This window comes from Heterodontus francisci, chromosome 42 (assembly GCF_036365525.1).
Source record: "Heterodontus francisci isolate sHetFra1 chromosome 42, sHetFra1.hap1, whole genome shotgun sequence".
Lineage (NCBI taxonomy): Eukaryota > Metazoa > Chordata > Chondrichthyes > Heterodontiformes > Heterodontidae > Heterodontus > Heterodontus francisci.
The window spans coordinates 11,723,616-11,746,633 of NC_090412.1; the positions used below are offsets into that span (position 1 = coordinate 11,723,616).

Genomic DNA, 23,018 nt, shown 5'->3' on the forward strand with positions numbered 1-23,018 from the left:
TTAATGGCACAACTTTCTTCCATTTTGAACTTTCTGTGTTGCATTCCCCATGAAACTTTGCTTGGCTTTAGTGTTGCACTTAACACACAGGTCCTTCATCTCTCTAAAACTCTTCTCCATGGCTTTTGCAAACATGGCAGAAGAGGTCTCCTTGCAATTATTGAAGCAGGAAATGCAGAAGATGATATGGTCCAAATGCGGATTGTAGGAAGCACCGTAACCATCTGGAACTACAGGGCCATAAAACAGAAAAGCCTCTGTTGTGGTTGGTACCTGTAGAACAATGAAAGTCAGGACTTAATGATCTTGAATATGGTGCAGGCTGCTCATGAGGTCGCTTGATTGGTAAATATAACCACTTTATGTTAACCTGTTCCACATTCTTGATGTTTTGTACCTGCTTTTTAAACTACGGCCTACCGCTACACCTGCATAATTGTGTACACACAACTGGGACTTTGTCCCAACAATATTGCTTTGACAAATGCCCAAAATATACAGTTCGTACCATATACTTTCTTGCTAAGATATCACTGATAATATTTTTAATAGACTTGCTTGCCTTCCTCCCTAATACCCTCCCTAAAATAACACAATACTTGCCTAGAAGCTGGATACTTACGAATTCTAAATTATTGCAGATGATATAATATTATGAAGTTTTGACCCAGGGTCCAATTATTATAGTGATTTCATCATGACTGTTTTTTGTCATGCCAACACACATGGCTGCCCAGCTATGTAACTGGGCTCTGGGATGGAGGTAGTGGGAACTGGGGGACTGTGGCCAGTCATGCATTGTGTGTTACAAGTGCAGAATTTCCAAAGACTTGAAATCTTAATGTTTAAATTTCAATTTATACCTTTCAAGAAATTGAAAGCAGTTTCTTATTAGTATTTTAATAGAGGATTCTGAAGTGGGACCAGTAGGGTAACGTTAGTAGATTATTTAGCATTAGGATGCATTAACAGTCTTAGAAGGACGATGGAAGCACTGTATGTGTGAAATCAGGGCATGATTGGATGTATGGCAATGCTTCTGGGAAGCTATACAACTCAGAAGTCTAATTGCCTTTACTTCTGTGTAACCATGTTGTCCTTGAGATAAGACTGTGACTGCAGGAGGCACAGGATATTATAAACTGTGAAAACACCAAAGCTCGGGAATGGGGAGGAGACAACAGGGGGGATGATTAATGAGACAATACACTTCAGTTTATTGATCTAGCTGCAGCTTTGGAATGTGTCGGTGTGGGTTTGGGGGGGTGGTAGTGTGGACAAATGAGTAACGGTTATTGTATTCTATAAATTTATGCTACAGACTCTGTTTCATTGAGAAGCCTCTGGATGTTTCACCAGGCACTTCTCCCTTGCACCAGTGTTTGAATAAACCTTTATTTACTTTAATCCCCTGGACTCGAGACCAGTTATTTTCCCCACAACAATTTTTTCCCCCTTTTGCTTGACTCCTTGTTGCATACAAAATTCCAGGTCAAGACAAAACCAGGTTGTTCTGCTTCCAAACCATCGTCAAAGCTACTTTCGAATCAGCCTATGAGCAGTGCATGAGAATACCCAGGTTGATTTGTCCTCCAAACTTTCTCTCCCTCTTTGTGAGGAAATGGCCTTCCCTTCACCACCTCCCCATAAACCAATCCTGGAAGGCAAGCATCATGTGGAGGTTTGTGTCCTATCATTCCATGCCATAGGACATGGAATTCTAATCTGCAATGGTATCACAGAATCATAGAATTGATACAGCACAGAAGGAGGCCATTCGGCCCATCGTGTCTGCGCTGGCTCTCCAAAAGAGCAATTCACCTAGTGCCACTCCCTGGCCTTCTCCCCATAACCCTGCACATTCTTCCTTTTCAGATAATAATCCAATCCCCTCCTGATTGCCTCGATTGAATCTGCCTCCATCACACTCTCAGGCAGTCCATTCCAGATCCTTACCACTCGCTACATGAAAAAGTTTATCCTTATGTTGCCATTGCTTCTTTTGCCAATTACCTTAAGCTGTGCCTCTTGTTCTTGATCCTTCTAGTTTTCCCCTATCTACTCTGTCCAGACCCCTCATAATTTTGAACTCCATCAAGTCTCCTCTCAATCTTCTCTTCTCCAAGGAAAACCGTCCCAACTTTTCCAAGCTATCCACATAACTGAAGCTCCTCATCCCTGGAATCATTCTCATGAATCTTTTCTGCACTTTCTCTCTAATGCCTTCACATCTTTCCTAAAGTGTGGCACCCAGAACAGGATACAGTACTCCAGTTGAGGCCGAACCAGTGCTCTACACAAGTTTAACATAACTTCCTTGCTTTTGTATTCTATGCCCCTATTAATGGAGACTAGGATGCTGTATGCTCTATTAACCATTCCCTCAACCTGTCTTGCCACCTTCAATGATTTATGCATATAAACACCCAGGTCCCTCTGCTCCTCCACTCCCTTCAGAATTGTACCCTTTATTTTATATTATCTCTCTGATTTCTTCCTACCAAAATGAATCACTTCACACATCTCTGCATTAAATTTCATCTGCCACTTGCCTGCCCATTCCACCAACTTGTCTATGTCCTTTTGAAGTTCTGCACTATCCTACTCACAGTTCACAATGTTTCCAAGTTTCGTATTATCTGCAAAATTTTGAAAATTGCCCTGTGCACCAAGGTTTGGGTCATTAATATATATCAGGAACAGCAAGGGTCCTAATACCGGCCCTTGGGGAACTCCACTACAAACTTTCCTCCAGTCTGAAAAACATCCATTAACCACTGCTCTCTGTTTCCTGTCACTCAGCCAGGTTGCTACTGTCCCTTTTATTCCTTGAGCTATAATTTTGCTCACAAGTCTGTTGTGTGGCACTTTATCTGATGCTTTTTGGAAGTCCATGTACACCACATCAACAGCATTGCCCTGATCAACCTTCCCTGTTACCGCATCAAAAAACTCCAGCAAGTTAGTTAAACACAATTTTCCCTTCACAAATCAGTGCTGGCTTTCCCTATTTAACCCAGATTTGCCCAAATTACTATTAATTTTGTCTTGAATTATTGTTTCTAGAAGTTTCCCCACCACGACTGGTCTGTAGTTGCTGGGATTATCTTTACACCCTTTTTTGAAGAAGGATATAATGCTTGCAACTCTGCAGTCCTCTGGCACCACCCCTGAGTCTAAGGAAAACTGAAAAATTATGGCCAGTGCCTCTGCAATTTCCACTCTCACTTCCCTCAGTATCCTTGGATGCATCTCATCCAGTCCTGGTGCCTTATTAACTTTAAGTACAGCTAACCCATCCAAGACCTCCTCCTTATCCATTTTAAATCCAAGTGTCTGAATTACCTCCTCTTTCACCATGACCTGCACAGCATCTTCTTCCTTGGTAAAGATAGATGCAAAATTTTCATTTAATACCTCAGCCATGCCCCCTGCCTCCATGTGTAAATCCCTTTTTGGTCCCTAATTGGCCTCACTTCTCCTTTCACCACTCTTTTACTATTAATATGCTATAGAAGACTTTTGGATTCCCTTTTATATTAGCTGCCAGTCTCTTTTCATACTCTCCCTTTGCTGTAGTGCTGTGGTGTACCTCTTTTACATTCTTGTTTAACCAATAGAAACAAATTAAGGAATTTTGGTACGATAGTGTTTAGACACTGACCTGGCTGGTGGAGAGGGTAAAGTGGTTACTCATCAGGTATGTTTTATCAGTGAATAGTTTAGGTAACTCTATTTTCAGTTCCTTTGCCATCTCCCGCAGTCCAAGTAAGTGATTGTCTACTGCCATCCCAGTAATAGCCTAGAACATAGTCCAAAATGGAGAAACATTTCATTATTTTATATATACTAACATTATCAAGTATAAACTCAAGATCTTAGAAATTGGGCCTTGCAGCACTTATTTATCAATCTAAAATAACAGGCAAGAAATGTGCACACACTTCCGATCGAAAGTGCACCAGCCACCATATTCAATAAGGACAAACAAGAGGCATCCTTTACCTACATCTGAAGCAGCCCTTAGGCACTGTACATATGCAAATAAGAGGTCCAATGCCTGCTTGTGGTCCCTGTTGCAAGATCGGTTTAGCCTGAGGAAAAAAAATCAACCCTACTTAACAAAAAAGGCTATGTTATTTAACTCTGATTGAGGAACTGGGTAAAAAAAGGGCAGTCCCAAATTTCTAGGCCATTGTATTAATATGGAATTACAGGATGTTATCCTATAAGGGTATGCATATTCTCCCCTAAGACCATGTTCTTCTGGTTACTGAAATGGTGGACTGGGTAGCATGCTGTAAGTAAATGCCAGTCCCATATGTAACCAGCTGCCAAGAAACAAGTGGGATTGGTATAGTGGAGGGTTTATTTTTTTCTCATCCCATCTGTCATTCCACTCAGTCCCCCTGCCCCACCCCCCCCCCCCTCATCTCTCTGCCCCCAACAACACAGGTTACATTTCACTGCTCTGTTGAATACATCTGTTTTATAAAATTCCCAAGGGAATTAATTATACACTGGAATATTACTTGGAATAATTTGAAAATGCAGGGACTTTACAAGTTGGACAGCACTACAGATTACTACTGCAAAAAACTGAATGTAAGTTATGACTTGGACACAGCATAGACTTTGTGACTGAATATTTACCATAACCATGTGTTTAGAGGCAAGAAACCAATTTGTTAAACTGAAATACAAAATTCACAATAAGCTTGCTAGTTACCTCAAGTGCTGTAGTGTGAGGATATGTTGAATTCAAAGCAATTAATATTTATATTCTAGTCCTGCTCCTTCTTTCCCTGCCTCGTACTTGCTTAAAAACTGTAACATCTCTAACTGCTTCCAGTTCTGACGAAAGGTCATCGACCTGAAACATTAACTCTGTTTCTCTCTCCACAGCGGCTGCCAGACCTGCTGAATATTTCCAGAATTTTCTGTTTTTATTTGCGATTTCGAACATTTGGAGTATCTTGCTTTTGTTTTGCGCTAGTATTTATATAGTGTCTTTAACATTGAAAAGTATGCCCAGGGCCTTCATTGGAGAAAAAAATGAACACAGAGCAAAAGAGAAGATTCTGAGAGTGACCAGAAGTTTGGCCAAAGAGGTGGGGTTTAATAAAGGTCTTAAAATTGGAGAAAGGAAATAGTTGTAATCCCAGCCCATGGTAAATTACTAGACATCTAAATAATACAAGGAGAAAATAAATAGCCCTTTTTAATTAAACAAACACAGTTGTTAAAGTTTTTAAGGGACAGTTTTGGTATGCTATATTTTTATAGGGGACAGGATATGTTGCTGCATTACCCAGGAATAGTCTTTAAAATTTGGCTGAACTGTTTGATAAAACTGTAGCTTTGGCAACAACACCATTGAGGGTGCAGAATGCACTGCACTGTGACGGCCAACAAACTGACTGCAGGAGCGTTTAAGCACTGGTAGTAAGGGAGAGACACTTGGACAGAATTTGTGAATGCAATGACAAAGAGACACAATATTCAGGAAATGTCTGCGAACAATAGGTTACTTTGGAAATGGGTAAGGAGGGAGAGCATTTGATGGTCGAAGACTACAGAGCCCCTTTGTGTGAATAAGACTGTGAATGCTGGAAATCAGAAATAAAACCCAGGCAATACTAAAAGTCTATAGTAGGATCTGCCAACATTTGAAAGGAGAAAAAGTTAATGTCGGGTGGGATCCATTCTCAGAACTGGGTTGTGCCTGAAACATGAGGATGCCTTTTTTCTTTTCAGATGTCAATGGACCCACTTGTGCTTTGTCAATGTTTACAGCTGTTATTAAGCTCCTTTATTTATATTGAGGATTATTGTGACTGCTAAAGCCTTATTCATCCGTATTGCCTGTAGAGGGAAACAAACTATGAGTTATTTCCATCATGGCAGTGCCATTTATAAGCAATGTGATATCATTGCATCACGTGTTTGCAAGCAAAACGTTTGCCAAATGTTCTTTTGTGAATATAATTCCCCTTTAAATTTCCATTTCGGTTTCCAGTGGTTTGAAGGAGAACAAGCCAATGCATTTCACCCAAAATTTCAATCATCTATTTCATAACGAAATTAAAACCGGTCATCCCGGTTGTGCTGTTATACAGTAAAAAAATTGTCCCTATGAATGTCAGAGAGACTTAATTTATGGCTGATAAAAGGAAATCACATTTTCTGACTATAAATTAAATCTGCCTTATAATAGATTGCATCATAGAGTATGAGCCCGATGAATCTTAATAAATTGAAACATCACAGCACAGTAGAGTGTCCTAATACTGAGCCACTAAGCTGTTATTTTAAAATATGGATTTTTTTTCTTGTCTTGGCATCATAAAAAACAATCTTTATTTTCCTGTTACAGAATGATATGAAATATTGAAAACTGGAAGATTTATTGAATAACTAATGAAAGTACCCAGTACTCTAAGTGCATTCAGTTACTAAAGATACCACTTACTGCTTCACTGTAAGTAATTAATTAATTAGCCTGTAAAAGATGTAATCAATAAAACTTTTACTTTGCTAGCCCAGCATTTGGAACTGTAATTATTTTCACTTACTAGGATAGTGTAATTGGTCTGTGCATCGATTGCTGCCCAGAGAAGTTCCATCTTTTTTGAGTCCTGCTATCAGAAGTCAAACATCACTCATTAGGTTGTTCATTCTGTACAGGCATGTGTAATACCTGGCCACTCAGACACACATACCCCCCCTCATACATTTCACTCACTCACTTGGATGCACGCACTCTGGCATCAAGTCCTATTCACCTATTAACCCTGTGCGTGCTGATCTACATTAGCTCCCAGTTAAGCAACACCTCCATTTTAAAACTCTCATCCTTGTTTTCAACTCCTTCCTTGGCCTCGCCCCTTCCTATCTCTATGAAATTCTCCAACCCTCCGAAATATTTGCGTTCCTCTTAACTCTAGCCTCTTGAGCATCCCAGACTTTAATCACTTCATGATTGGTGACCATGCCTTTAGTTGCCAAGGCCCTAATTTCTGTATTCCATCCATAAACCTCTCCACCTCTCCACCTCGCCTCCTTAAAGACATTCTTTAAAACCTACCTCTTTAAGAAAGTTTTTTACACCTGCCCTAATATATCTTTATGTGGTGCGATATCAATTTTTGCATTATAATGTTTATGTGGAGTACTTTGGGAGTCTTTATTACTGTTAAAGGTGCTATATAAACACAAGCTGTTGGTACACACATTCATTCTTCAACGCATACACATGGATGCACTACACTAATCATTCAGCTTTACACTTGCACGCGCTCACTCAGTGTATCTCTCACATACACTCAGGCATGCCCACATTCTCACTTGTGCCTCCAGAGATGCATGTAACATGCAGGCACGAGTTCACACTCTACGACATGTGGAAACAGACTTACAATGGCAGTGAAACAGAGAAAGGAATAAATCAATACGTTGACAATACAAAAGGCAAGAAGATCTACCAGGATTAAATTACAACTGGTATATGTATAGAAGAAATATTTATGTAAGGTAGAAAGAAAAATGAGGATTTGGACCCATGATGGGAGTTATTAATATTTGAGCACTTAATGCATTTGTCTGAAGTTCTGCTCTCTGCCACTTTAGCAAAGGTGTTAAACCATTTAAAATGCCCCAGCTAAAAGAGCAGCAAGAGGAATTTCAGAAAAACATGGTAAGTCTTCGTATAGAATCATACAAAAGCAGGCCATTCAGCCCATTGTGTCTATGCTGGCTCTTTTAAAGAGCTATCCAATTCGTCCTATTCCCCTGCCTTTTCCCCGTAGTCCTGCAAATTTTCACTTTTCAAGTATTTTTCCAATTCTCTTTTGAAAGTTACTACACATATCCTGTGGTATCATAGCAGGGTTGTGGGGAATAGGGGTAGAGAGAGAAGTCAAGACAGGCCAAAAAGAAAACGAGTCCAAAAATGAGAGTAGAGCAAAAAGAAGAGAGGACGGGGCAGATAGGGAGCAAGAGAAAGACGCACCGAGATTGAGGTTTCCCCATCTATCATTGCTTTGACAAAATTGAAAGCCTCTTTAGTTGCTGATCGGATGTTATCAACTCTTCCTTCCTGGAAGCGACGTGTTGAAGCACTTTCGTATGTGGGGACAAGTCTCCCATGGCATCTGGATTAGAAACAACAAGAGCAATTTGTTGCAATGTGGGAACTCCCAAAGAGGAAGGAAAATAAGGAAGACCAAAACCATTGTGATGGATGAGCAAAATTAAATTAGAAGTAAAGAAACAAATAGTCATCAGGAATGGGGCATGTGAAAAACTCAGCTAAGGATAATTATAAAATGAATACCAGAAAAGAGAACAATAGAAAGCTATATTCTAGGTAGCAGCAGGAAAGGATTCTAAGACATATTTTACATAAGGTATGCAATAAAACAGACATATCAATTAAGCATTAAATATATTAATATGGAGGATCAGGAAATATCAGATGTACAATAGTAATTTTTTACAGCAGACCTCATAAATGATATGAAGAAATTCTAGATGCAGTCATTTTAACTTGGAATGTACAAACTATTTAGACATTACTAATGCATGCATTATGAAGAATCTCAAGGAATTAAATGTACCCAGTGCACCAGATGGCTTGCATCCAAAAATCTTCAAGGAAGTGAGAGAGGAAATAAGTGAGAGAAGAAATGACTTGTGTTCAACATTGGGGAAACAGTAGTAAAGTGTCTGATGCATGCAGTGATGTGAATTGTGTGAATTAACCTGTTAGAATCATTTCAGAGCACATTTTTTAATTAGGCTTGATAATTTTAACAATCTAGTTTCAATCATTCTTTCTCTGTTTCCTCTGGAGTTGCTGTCTTTGATGTTTGAAACATTCTGGTCCCCTCCAGTGTCACAAGCAGCAAGTACTTGCTCAGAGTTTGTGCAGGATATTGCTGAGTGCAATAAACTCTGTCACTGGAGTTGCCCTTCTATTTCTTCATGCAAATGTGCATAGCTGGTCTCAGTTCAGACAGCTTGCAGGCTCCAGGAATGCACTTCCATATGGATGGTCTCCTATGTGGGCTGCCCACACTGGCAGAGAGTGGAGGAGATGGTGCACTTCAGCCTGGAACAGTGAGCAAATCAATCAGTGAATTGGAACAGCACACTCACTTGGGATTTGCATCCCTAACAAGCTCGAGTTCAGAACAAAGTCCTGAACCTGGGCCACTGCACTGATACTAATTAGGTTGCACAATGTGCCGGGGTGGATGGGTGGGTTGAATGTCTGCCAATTCTATCGATGCTCCCGAGCTAAAATGCAAAGAGTTAGATTTCTGAATTTGGAATTGTCAGCATTGATTTAGAATCAACCTGTTGTGCCTCACAAATCTACTGAAATTCTTTGAAGAGGTAACCAAATTGAACTAGCAAAGGCAATCCAGTGGCCATAATCTACTTAGATTTTCAGAAAGCATTTGATAAAGTTCCACATATGAGCTTTAATCTCATTTAGAAATCTCAGGATATTACTGGAATATTAGTTAATTGGATTGTAAATTGCTTTGGCATTGAAAAGCAGCAAGTGATGATAAATGGAAAAATATCTGGCTAGAGGGTATTAAGTAATTAAGTTCTTAGAGGCATCTGTTGTTAGTCCCCTGCTTTTCACACTAACCAGAAATAATACTGACGAGAAAGCTTGCAATATCAGACAATTTGCCAAGCTGTTTGGCTAGATGATGAGCATGAGAGATTGATAACATTATGAAAGATTGGGATCAGTTGAGTGCATGAGGTTTGAAATGGCAGAAGGGGTTTAATGCGGATTCAAATGAAAATATATGCAAATTGAAACAGGAATTGTGATACTGGATGCATTTTGAAAACATCTTACCTTGTAAACATAATGAAGGCACATAATTTTGGAACAATTTGACTTGGTCCTGAAGAGGACCTTGAGTACTCTCATGAGTAGAGTTTTGGTTTTTCGTTTTGCTAAAGTAATCTCATGTTCAATGAGCGACCTGGGCACCCTCTCCCAGCACTCGGTCTTTCACTCGAATTTGACTAGTGCGAGCTAAAAGGCAGGATTCATGGCCCCACTGGAGAGTAAGATGATTGGAAAATGGAAATCAGCAGCCCTTAAACCATACACTCTTAGCTGAGGCAGAGGTAGGACAAAATGAAGGGATATCCACCAGGGAAGTGGAAAAGAAAAACAATTTGTGTGTTTTTATTGCTCATTCACTGAAGATATCCAGTCAATCTGAAATTGTTAGCAACAATCCAACTGCTGCATCAGAAGGATATATGATGATATACTGAAACAAGTTATGCTTCTTTTGATTTTTGGTAATGATAAATTCGGACTGTTACCGGGTGTCTTACCTTTAAAAGGACACAAGTCATAGTTCGGAAAAAGATGATCCCATGCCTCAGTGGATCTAAGTTTTGAAGAGAGACTCACAAAGGAAGTATAGACCAATTAACTCAAAGTTAATGGTAGGAAAAATAATGGAATCCTTACTCAAAGGTATAACAAACAACAACCTAGAAACCAAAAATATAATTTCAAAAGGGAAAATCATGTTTAACTAATCTTTTTTAATTTTTGAAGGATAATGGGAAGGATAGGTAAGTGTAATGCAATAAACATAATATATTTGGGTGTTCAGCAGGCCTTTGATAAGGTACCACATAGTAGTCCATGACCCTGGTCAGAATTTGTGGGATCAGAAAACATTAGGCAGAATGGATAGCAAGCTCGCTATGAAACAGAAAATAGAGAGTGGAAGTTAAAGGTAATTAGACTGGCAAAAGGTGGAAAATGGTCTTCACCGGGAATCAGTGCTGGGACCACAGTTATTCACCATTTACAGAATTGATTTGGACTCGAAAATCAGAAGTACAAATTCAAAATTGACGGATGACCCCAAATTGGGGGTCTAGTTAATACAGAGAAGGACTGCAACAAACTACAGGATGACAGTATTAACCTTTGAGAATGAGAATGTAATTGGCAAATGAACTTTAATGGAAGTGTGAGGTGGAACATTTTGGCAGGAAGAATAGGAAAGCCGAATAATCCTTTAAAAATGTGTGTAATTGGGTAGAGAAGCAGAGGGATCTGGAGGTACAGATACACATATCACCAAAAGTAGCAGTACAGGCTAATAAACCCATTAAAAAAGCTAACAAGGCACTGGGGTTTATTTCCAGAGGGGTAGAATTGATGAACAGAGAAGTTATGTTAAACGTGTACGGAACCTTGGTTAGACCGCACATGAAGTACTGTGAACCGTTCTGGTCTCCTTATTATAAAAAGGAGAAGGTACAAAAAAGATTTACTGGGATTTAGACTCGAACTGAGAGGTCAGACCCATCAAGAAAGATTTACAGGCTGCTACTCTTTTTTCTAGAGATGAGAAGACTGAGGGGTGACCTGTTCGAGATCTTTAAGATTATGAAAGGGTTTGATTGGGTATATGTAGATAAGATATTTCCACTTGCGAGGTAGACGAGAATTAAGGGCCATAAACATAAGAGAGTCACTAATTAATCCAATAGTGAATTCAGGAGAAACTTAACCCAGAGAGTCGTTAGAAAGTGAAAGAAGGAGTAGTTGAGGCGACGAGCATAGATGCATTTAAGGGGAAGCAAGATAAACACATAAGGGAGATAGGAATAGAAGGATATGTTGATGGGGTGAGATGAAGAAGGGTGGGAGGAAGCTCATGTGGAGCATAAACACTGGCATGGTCTGCTTCTGTGCTGTAAATACAATGTAAAACAGACCTTACTTTCATTCAACAAAAGAAAATTAGAAAGGACAATGAAAGAGGTTCTTAAAATGCTGTGACATTGGGTCATGCAAATGCAAATAAGTTACTTAACTTGAATGTTGAACACAGAATTAAAGGCCATGAATATAAATTAATAAGCCTCAAGCAAGTTGGAAGAGATCTTCCCCACAGAATGGTGGTTACAAAGAGAAGCAGCAATAGAGAGAATTGACTGATATGTGCACAATGTTGGTTGTTACACTGGCAGGAACTTGGAGTTTCATCTCAAGGAAGGAAACTTGTCAGGGAAGAATAAATCAAGACATAATATTAGATGAGTATTTTTTCAGTTTTGCTTGCTTCATGTTTTGAGAGACAGGGAGAACATGTCCAAATCCTTTGTTGAAGAAGTCAAATGACAGTAGATTAAGTTTGACATGGTCTATGGTCAGAACAAGATTGATCGGTCAAGCAACCTGTGCCAATTCTATGCTTTCCTTTGTTTCTAAAGTCAGATTGGTGCACATTAAAGGTCAATAAAATTCTACACACTGCAGAGACTCACCTGTAAAATGATAACTGCAATGCAACCTGGACAAAGGCATCAGGACTCATCTTCTGTTTTTTGATAAAGTCTTTGCCAAAACCCTTAAACCGGTACACCATTAGATCAATGTTTTCTATCAGCCTGGAAAAATATATTACAAAAGCTATAAAATGCATTTAATATCGTCATAATCTGCAGGATTCACATTTCCTTGGATAAGCTACATAAATAGCTTAATTTATGCCAAATTCAGGAATTATAGAATTTTTAAATATTCATTAATGGGATGTGGGTGTCACTGGTAAGGCCAGCATTTATTGCCCATCCCTAATTATCTTTGAGAAGGTGGTCATGAGCCACCTTCGTTAATCCAAATGAGTGGCTTGCTCGGCTATTTCAGAGGGCTGTTAAGAAGCCATCACGTTGCTGTGGGTCTGGAGTCACTTTTAGGCCAGACCAGGTAAGGATGGCAGATTTCCTTCCCTAGAAGACATTAGTGAAACAGATTAGTTTTTATGACAATCCATTTAGCTTCTTGGTCACCATTACCGATACTAGCTTTTTATTCCATATTTTTATTCAATTAATTGAATTTAAATTCCCCAACTGCCATGGTGGGATTTGAACTCATGTCTTCAGATCATTATTCTAGGCCTCTGAATTACTAGTTAAGTAACATAACCACTACCCTACTTTACCCAGAACAGCAATGAATGACCAAACCTTTTATAAAATGTTCCGCTATAATTACTTTAATAACTGTTCCACAAAGAAACTCTGATCAAATATCCCTTACAGGTTGGTCTGTACCTTTGGAGTTTATCAGCTGCTGAAGTTATATATCTATGGGTTTCAGAGTCACATTTCCACCTCAGTCTTCTTGGGGCAGGCAGCTCACAAACAGAGTCAGCTCGTACTAACTTCCTTGAAGTCTCTTTACTGTAAAAGATACATCACATATACCTAAAATACTCAGCATTTATGGTCTGCAATATAGTACTAACAATGGCTTTATGTAGACATACCTAGGAATACTAACTGAATTCAATGCTAAGTGGTCTGTCCACACTTCATTTTTCCAACAATTGCAGTGTTAATGAAACACAATGTAAAGATTGAACTCAATCTTGAATTATTTTTATATTTCAAAAGAGCTCACAGGACAATCTGCTCCTTAACAATATTAAAACTTGACCAGCAGATGGAACCTTTAAAGCAGAGCTCTACACTAATGTGCCTCCATGAATGTACAGAGCTCCAATTTCACTGATTAGCGAGCTATGTGGGACAAATATTATAATTCTGGTCTGCCTGCTCCACAACTCTCTAAGCATTTACCAGTCTTAAACTTTTAACAGTAGTGTAACCATGCCCTATCATGTTCTTACAGTGTGCTGTAAAACTTACTATATAGTGAAAAAAGACAAATGAAATTAAAGTAAATTCTAGTGAATAACTGTCCCTTCATGTATTTTTTACACTACCTCAATAGAGAGGAGTGACTTATACAAAAGTGACAGTAAATAAAGATGTGACTCTTACAATATATTTTTTCTGATATACTTAATCTCCAACTGTTCTGAATATATGCTGTATATACAGAAGCCCAATGGTGACTTTACCACTGTTTTAATAAAGGTGCTAGTTACATTTAATGATCAATGTCTCCATTAAAATAGCAGACAAACTAACATCATGTGAATGTGTAAGGCATTCAAATGCTAATATCGCACTGTAATTTTTAGCCCATAGTCTTGGTAAACTGGGTTAAAAACAAAAATGCTCTCTCACAAAACCTTAAATCCATCTGAGAATTCCGCTATCCCTATTGTTCATCTGCCACCTCTGGTAAAATTACCGATTGGCAAAGATTTTGCAAGTTTGATTTTTGCAAAATAAGAATTAATAAAGCAAGAAAAATAGTAAGAAAATAATGACATACATGTAACAGAGTAGATGTTCAACACATTGTACAACTGCAATCCCTTCTGCAGGTGAGTGTTCATAGACCAGCCCACAAGCTCCATCTTTTCCAACAATAAACTGCAGGAAAAATGGAAATTTGTCTGTATTTTTTGAATTAAACTGTATGTAAGGCTGCATTATGGTGAGGTCATCCCAAATATAGAATGTCAAACTATTACTAGTGCACCTTCTAATAACTATCCATTTTGATATTTTACCGATTATATGCACAGACAACACAGCTCTTCATCAAAATATGCAGGAGTCTTGTTTGCATGAGGCAGCTCTAACAACCTGCAGTTGGAGACAACTTTAACAGGGGCTGGTATCTCATGAAATTGGATTTGTCAATGGGACAAGAAAACTTAGAAAGCTTCTACAGGTGTACCAACAGACAACAAATTCCTCGTAGGCTAATACATGCTCCAGCAATCCTGGTTCAACAATTGCAGATTTAATTCTGTATTTCAACTTCTATGTTTAACAGGCAGAGTTCCAGTCGGTAAACCTGTCTACAATATAGAAATAACACCCAGTGAAGCTTTTCACTTGTATTGTGTGTGTGCTAAACTTTGAGGTGTGATATCTCTTGTGTTTCTGGTAGAAATATGGAGATCTAACTTAAACACAAGCAACTCTCATCTAGTTAAAATTTCACAGAGGATTGACAACCTGGCCACATCAGTCTGGCATTGAAGATAATAGACTTTGGCATTGAGTATGCCATTCTCATCAAGCCCAAGGTTTTAGATGTAGACATTGGTATAAATACCATGTACCATGTGAAATAAACAGGTTAATGCTTATGTTAAAAATTAAGAAGCCAAGTAATGTCATTTGAACACATTTAGCACTCATGCACTATTATCACAAACAGGAATTTCTAGGCTAATATGTTTAAATATTGCCAATGATGTGATATTTTTTATAGGGAAGAAACGCACCCACAATGAAACTTTCTCGATAGATCATTTAATGTTACACATATGAGCCCTGCCTCCAATACCTGCATGGTTTTGTCATACCAGCGATTTGCACTATTTTTCTGGCAGCCGCCTCCGTGCATTATCTGCAGTGCCAGGTTTATATCTGTCTGTTCAACACCACTTGGGGCATCTAAACACAACAGAAATATGCAGCGTTCAATCGCATCCAGAGAGTCTCGGTTAGTAGAATCTGCAACGAGAAAGTCCGAAACTCATTAACTAAGTTAACAGATTTTCAGATACCCATTGTAAGTAATGCCAGATGGAGCACAATATGGCTGGAGGCATGTACAGTGCAGTTCAGCACAAATAATAGATTGTTAAACTAATACTTCCAAAAAGATTCACAATACACCTGCCAATTATCAGGTAAAACACAGATCAGATAGTTGTAGAGAAACCTTATGAACATCCTACGATGTTTAGGCCAATTATATTACACAGATTCTGTTGATGCAAAATGATTTTGCCAAACTATTTAGTGTAAATTTTGTGATGTGACTCAATGTAAATTTAGTTGTTGGTGTTAGGCCAACTTGGGGAGACATTCATTGAATACTGCCTTACTTTACAACAACAACAATATAACTGCCACTAATGGAAAGCAAAATGTAAATGAATTCTGAGATGGTTTGAATCATTTTAGTGTCACCAGAGACCACTCAGCTATCATATTGAGTCCTTGTTAGGAATAGTATTTAATTGGCATATGGAAGTGGATAGTTCCTTCCACCCACCTAGAGAGTGGTACACAGCTGGCAGTATAGCTAAGGTTTGCATTGCTTTCAGTAGGTACTGGTCTCAAAGCAGTGTCTGTAGTATAACAATTCCTATAAACAATCCAGACAATAGATGAAAGAAATTGAAGCAGTAGCTTTGTTATAGATAGACATCTTTTTAATAGAAAATGTAATCATTGCAGGTTATAGTTATCCCTGCACTGTTAATCTAAGACACATCGGCAGAACACCCATACTCTCAAAAGGTAAAAAAAAATTGCTTCAGTACATGAAGTGCATAAAAGAAATAATGGATCTTCTGAGCATTTTTAAAATTAGACTTGACACTGCACTGGAGTTATACTCCATGTAATATTAAACTCAATATGTTTGATTTACTCTCCCCAAGGGAACTTACACGCAGCACTCATGAGTCAGAGTGAGACATGACTCCAGAACTATATTGTCACATTCATGCTCTACAATACAGACGCTGATTTGCAGCCATGCAAAAGTGACTGTATAACTGCACCCACAGATACATCGAATATTGTCCTCTATTACAGATATTTGACAATGGTGCATGACACTTTGGGTTCTGTGTTCAACTTCTGAAGCAAACAGAATTTATTGCACGTATAACGATTGGGCCATTGCAACCTACTGTAGAACACTGTGCAGATAAATATTTGAATATCTGCATAAACAAATTTCTCGCCATAAATAGCAACTCATATTTACCCTCTCCCAAGAAGTTCAGATCCATTTGCAAGATATGAAAGATAATACAGCGTATCTACTGACATAGGCCTGAATTAACACATCTCATATAGGCTGTAAATGATTGTCATAACCATAAATAACATTTTTCTTTTTCATTATGCATTATTCTGTTTGAAATGTGGAGTAAAAATATGTTTAATACCACATGTTCGTTCATTAAACCATTTTTCACATTTATTATGTATAGCTGCTCAAAGTTGATTAGATCTGATAATTCGAGAAGATTGTGCTCTTTATATAAAGGCAATAGGTTGCATGAAGTACGAGCAATAGAAGGAAAAAATGAGCTGAACAAAGTACTTATTCAGTTTAATGTACCACAGGCAATATTGAAATATGAACATTTCTTTACTAATGCATGTAAACATTGTCATGTATTATATCTGTGGATGAAACCAATGTATTTGTACTCAATATTAACTTTTGAAAACAGTGTGTCAAGCCCAGTAAAGACATATCATATTCCTAACTTTGAAGATATGAACTTTATTTATTGTGGACTCCATGAAATTGACTTTTCCTTTAAAGAAAGTGGACAATGTGCTGCAAAGATGGCCACCGATGGTCAGGTGACATAGACTGTGAATTCAAAAACTGCCTCACTGTCTCAAAAGGACAAAAGGATACATTCCAGATTAAGAGGTGTTAACTACATCCATCCTGAAACCATCAAGAGACATTCCTGAACTGAATGGGTTCTTCTGGGACAAAGAAGGTGTGAAGAAGCCACATCATAACAGAATGATACCCATCCAGACATCAATAGATAACCATGGATTCCACATCCTGGTCATACGAACATACTAACATACAAATTAGGAGCAGGAGTAGGGTACTCGGCCCCTCGAGTCTGCTCCGCCATTCAACAAGATCATGGCTGATCTGATTGTAATCTCAATTCCACATTCCCGCCTATCCCCGATAACCCCCTTCACCCCCTTGCTTATCAAGATTTTATCTACCTCTGCCTTAAAAATATCCAAAGTCTCTGCTTCCACTGCCTTCTGAGGAACAGAGTTCTAAAGACTCACAACCCTCTGAGAGAAAAAAAATTCTCCTCTTCTCTTTCTTAAATGGATGGCCCCTTATTTTTAAACAGTGCCCCCTAGTTCTAGATTCTGCCACAAGAGGAAATATCTTTTCCACATCCACCCTGTCACAATCCATCAGGATGTTATATGTTTCAATTAAGTCCCCTCTTACTCTTCTAAACTTCAACGGATACAAGCCTAGCCTGTCCAACATTTCCTCACAAGACAACCCGCCCATTCCAGGTATTAGTGTGGTCATACCAGGGGAGAAGGCCATGTGTCAAACTAACAGAAAAGCTAATGATGGATTTTGACCTTAAAAGGTATCCCTCCGGAGAGGGAGGAGAGATTACAACAACATCACAGAAAGCAGTCCAACAAGAGGCTATGGAAAAAGATCCAGCCAAAACAAGGAAGAAGCCCTGCTGCTAATTCTGTACTTCAACCTGCTGTAGCAGAGAACTGAAAGTGACCACCATTTCCAGTCTGAAGTCTTAACCACCAGAAATCTACAGCACCTCAACATGTTCAAGACTACAAACAACCCAGGCCTGCACCTTTAAAAGAGACTGTCCTCTTCATAAGATTCAACAGATTTACAATGAACCACAAACACGTACCCCACTTTAAACCATTTACCCTTTCCCTCGCTATCTATTGTGTAGGCGTGTGTGAGTGTGAATGTGTGCGTGAGTGAAGTTGTGACCATTTCAGGAATTGTATAATAATAGTTATCTTTTTTTAACCTATGAGAAAACTTGTCATTTGTCTGTTTATTTGACCCGAAAAAGCATTCAGGGACTAACCCATCATTTTAATTGGGGTCAGTTGGGAGGTGAACAGTGGGAGCCACCCACACCCCTTACCAACTGTCCGTAATAAGTGGAAGAAGATCTCCTTTGATCAATGGTCAGGAACATTGTAAACCTAGCGGGAAGTTTTCTTGTTTTCTGTTTCTAGTGAAATAAGAAAACAAGTCCAAAAGAACAACTTTGTTAGAAATAGGAAACACAGTAAAATTTGCCACTGTATTTACAATGTCACAAACACATTGTAAACAGGACATTGTCCCCTAAAATGTAGATTTCCGACATTCTGATGAAAGGTCACAGACCTGAAATGTTAACTCTGCTTCTCTCTCCACAGATGCTGCCTGACCTGCTGAGTATTTCTAGCACTTTCTATTTTTTTATTGCAGATTTCTGACACAATTTGTTAAAAAAGCATTGACTTTAGTCAGATGTATTTTCCACCTGTTATAGAGTAACACAGTTATACAGCACAGAAACAGGCCCTTCGGCCCATTGTGTCTGTCCCGGTCGTCAAGCACCTAACTATTCTTATCCCATTTCCCAGCATTTGGCCCATAGCCTTGTATCCTATGGCATTTCAAGTGCTCATCAAAATACTTATTAAATGTTATGAGGGTTCTTGCCTTTACCACCTCTTCAGGCAGTGCGTTCCAGATTCCTCACATCCCCTCTAAACCTCCTGCTCCTTACCTTAAATCTATGCCCCCTGATTATTGACCCCTCCGCTAAGGGAAAAAGTCTCTTCCTATCTAATCTATCAATGCCCCTCATAATTTTGTATACCTCAATCATGTCCCCCCTCAGCCTTCTCTGCTCTAAGGAAAACAACCCTAGCCTTTTCAGTCTCTCTTCATAGCTGAAATGCTCCAGCCCAGGCAACATCCTGGTGAATCTCCTTCACACCCTCTCCAGTGCAATCACGTCCTTCCTCTAGTGTGGTGCCCAGAACTGTACACAGTACTCCAGCTGTGGCCTAACTAGTGTTTTATACAGCTCCATCATAACCTCCCTTCTCTCATATTCTATGCCTCAGCTAATAAAGGCAGTATCCCATATGCCTTCCTAACCACCTTAGCTACCTGTGTTACTGCCTTCAGTGATCAATGGACAAGTACACCAAGGTCCCTCTGACCCTCCGTACTTCCTAGGGCCCTACCATCCTTTGTATATTCCCTTGCCTTGTTAGTCCTCCCAAAATGCATCACCTCACATGTTTCAGGATTAAATTCCATTTGCCACTGCTCCACCCATCTTACCAGTCCATCTATATCATCCTGTAATCTAAGGCTTTCCTCCTTACTATTTACCACACCACCAATTTTCATGTCATCTGTGAACTTACTGATCATGCCTCCTAATTCACGTCTAAATCATTAATGTACACTACAAATAGCAAATGTCCCTGCACCAATCCCTATGGTACACCACTGGCTTCCACTCGCAGAAACAACCCTCAACCATCACCCTCTGCCTCCTGCCACTAAGCCAATTTTAGATCCAATTTGCCAAATTGCCCTGGATCCCAAGGGCTCTTACTTTTTTGACCAATCTCCCATGCAGGACTTTATCAAAAGCCTTACTGAAGTCCATGTAGACTAATCAACTGCTTTACCCTCATCGACACATCTCGTCACCTCCTTGAAAAATTCAATCAAATTAGTTAGACACGATCTCCCCCTGACAAAGCCATGCTGACTATTCCTGATTAATTCATGCCTCTCCAAGTGGAGATTAATCCTGTCCCTCAGAATTTTTTCCAGTAGTTTCCCTACCACTGATGTTAGACTGTAATTACCTGGTTTATCCCTGCTACTGTTCTTAAATAATGGTACCACATTCGCTGTCCTCCAATCCTCTGGTACCTCTCCTGTGGCCAGAGTGGATTTGAAAATTTGTGTCAGAGCCCCTGCTATCTCCTCCCTTGCCTCACAATACAGCCTGGGATACATATCATCTGGGCCTGGGGATTTATCCACTTTTAAGCCCGCTAAAACAGCTAATACTTCCTCCCTTTCAATGCTAATATGTTCAAGTATATCACAATCCCCCTCCCTGATCGCTACACCCATATCGTCCTTCTCCCTAGTGAACACAGATGAAAAGTAATCATTTACAACCTCACCTATGCCCTCCGGCTCCACACATAGATTGCCACTTTGGTCTCTAATGGGCCCTACTCTTTCCCTGGTTATCCTCTTGCCCTTAACATACTTATAAAACGCCTTGGGATTTTCCTTTATCTTGCCTGCCAGTGTTTTTTCATGTCCCCTCTTCACTCTCCTAATTACTTTTTTAAGTTCCCTCCTACACTTTCTATACTCTTCTAGTGCCTCCGCTGTTTTCAGCACTCTGAATCTGCTGTAAGCCTCCTTTTTTTCCCTTATCCAACCCTCTATGTTCCTTGACATCCAGGGTTCCCTGGACTTGTTAGTCCTTCCCTTCACCTTAACGGGTACATGTTGGCTCTGAACTCTCACTATTTCCTCTTTGAATGACTCCCACTGGTCTGATGTAGACTTTCCTACAAGTAGCTGCTCTCAGTCCACTTTAGCCAGTGTGTTGTAACTCACCTGCTAACTCAAATATTCTTTGTGATTTGTTTTGAATTTTACAGTTGGATCAAATCAATTACTTGTAGGTCCATGTGTATTAATTATCTCAATTATTAACACCATCACTGATTATTGTTTATGCTGCTTTTTAATGAAATGCAATGCTAATGAATATAACTATACATTAGTGACTTCATCATGCATAGTACTGGTAAGAGTGCTGCTCAGTGGGCTGAATTTTGCCAGCCCCTCGACATTGAAAGTCGTGGCACGGAGGCCCATAAAATACTTGCGGGAGCGGCCCGCCACGACCCCCAACTCCGAGAAGGCCCCGTTGCATTTTACTGGCGGCGGCGAGGCCTCAGTGCAGCCGCCTGCCGTTTGGTGGCTGGGGCCTTCATTTAAATATTAAAATTAATTAAAACAACATGCAAATCAAATTACCTTGTCCCAGCAGCCATCCCTCACTGATATTACAGCTGCCAAACGGAAGTCCCTCTGTCTGGAGTTCTGAGGCGCGACACTGGTGGGGAGGGTGGAGGAGTGAAAATTTCAGGGCGGTGGGGGAGAGGGGAGAACTATTGTAATGGGTTTTGGGGATGGTGGAAAGGGGTTGAGGGTCAAAGGTTCTGAAGTTAGGGGGAAAAGTTCACAAAATGAAAAGGTGCTTTTTTTGGGGGGATATGTCACTGTAATACATGAGGACTCAGTGGGGGTTGTGATTTGTTTTGAATTTTACAGTTGGATCAAATGGAGCCCTCTCCATTTAAATGAGCCCCTGCGCAAAATCCGGCATGCTCGTAAAATTCAGCCCCGCATGTCTAATTATGTTAAAGGTCAATTGTGTGTGAATAATATGATAGTGCACATCAAGAGTGAACTTAGCAATGTTTGAAGGTATAAGTAATGCAATTTATCCTGTTAACTTTAACCAGGTTTTCAACAGGGACCCTGGTTTAAGGTGACTGAATAAATTCTATGGGATTCCAGGACTTTTTCCAATTTTTTGAAGAATGCATTCCACCATTTTCCTGTTTTTTTTATGGTCTTTAATTGTCAATAGCATACTCTGTCAAGAATGTTATTCACCTCATTATTATGCAGAATATTTCGATCACATGCCTATACATAGAGAGTGGATAGTGTAAGGTTCTGTCTACCATATTACAACGATCAAAGTACACTCTGAGAATTAATGGGCTGAATTCTATAAACCCGGTGCCTCATTTAAATGGCGTAGGCACTGACCCCATTTTTAAAGGGCTGTTAACCCTACAGGCAAATTTAAATATTTAAAGGAAGATTAAATGAAATTAAATAAATATATATGCCCCTCTCCCGCCCACCAATAACAATTAAATTAATTATTTGCCCTCCCCCCCCCCCCAAAACACGTACCTTTACCATCTGACCTTCACCACTCCCGCCCCCAAACTGCACAAACTTTAAACTTTCACCTTTCCCACCATCCCCTACATTACTTTGACCCTGCTCGCACCCCTACCCCCGCACTGAGAAACGTACCTCCTCCCCGCTCCCCACCAGTGTTCCACCTCATTTCTCCAGAAGGGGATCCGAAGGTGCGGTAATGCCAGCCACTGGGGTGAAGATCTCGACGGGACTTCAGGAGGCGACAGAATAGTAATTAATGCAGGTATTTTAATTTATTTAAATATTTAAATTGTGGTTCCGTTGCCGAGCGGCAGGGAGGGCCACCACGAGACCTCTCAGCTGTCAGCAATATTGAGCTGGGCCCTGCCAGCATTGAGGTGTGTGGCATGCCTCATCCCGGACCATCTTCAGACCACCCCACCTTCCACGGATCCTGGCGTTGAGGGCTGTATAGAATCCA

General features: G+C 39.7%; 1 protein-coding gene across 1 annotated transcript in view; it reads right to left on the reverse strand.

The window, feature by feature from the left end:
* The window catches only part of chata (choline O-acetyltransferase a), a 29,164-nt gene continuing 6,146 nt past the window's right edge, over positions 1-23,018 (reverse strand). Inside the window, exons 7-14 of the mRNA XM_068020310.1 lie at positions 15,290-15,459; positions 14,261-14,361; positions 13,129-13,257; positions 12,337-12,459; positions 8,012-8,153; positions 6,576-6,638; positions 3,665-3,802; positions 1-273 (exon numbers count right to left, since the gene is read on the reverse strand). Of these exons, the coding sequence (XP_067876411.1) occupies positions 1-273; positions 3,665-3,802; positions 6,576-6,638; positions 8,012-8,153; positions 12,337-12,459; positions 13,129-13,257; positions 14,261-14,361; positions 15,290-15,459 (1,139 nt within the window). The remainder of the gene's footprint in view (positions 274-3,664; positions 3,803-6,575; positions 6,639-8,011; positions 8,154-12,336; positions 12,460-13,128; positions 13,258-14,260; positions 14,362-15,289; positions 15,460-23,018) is intronic.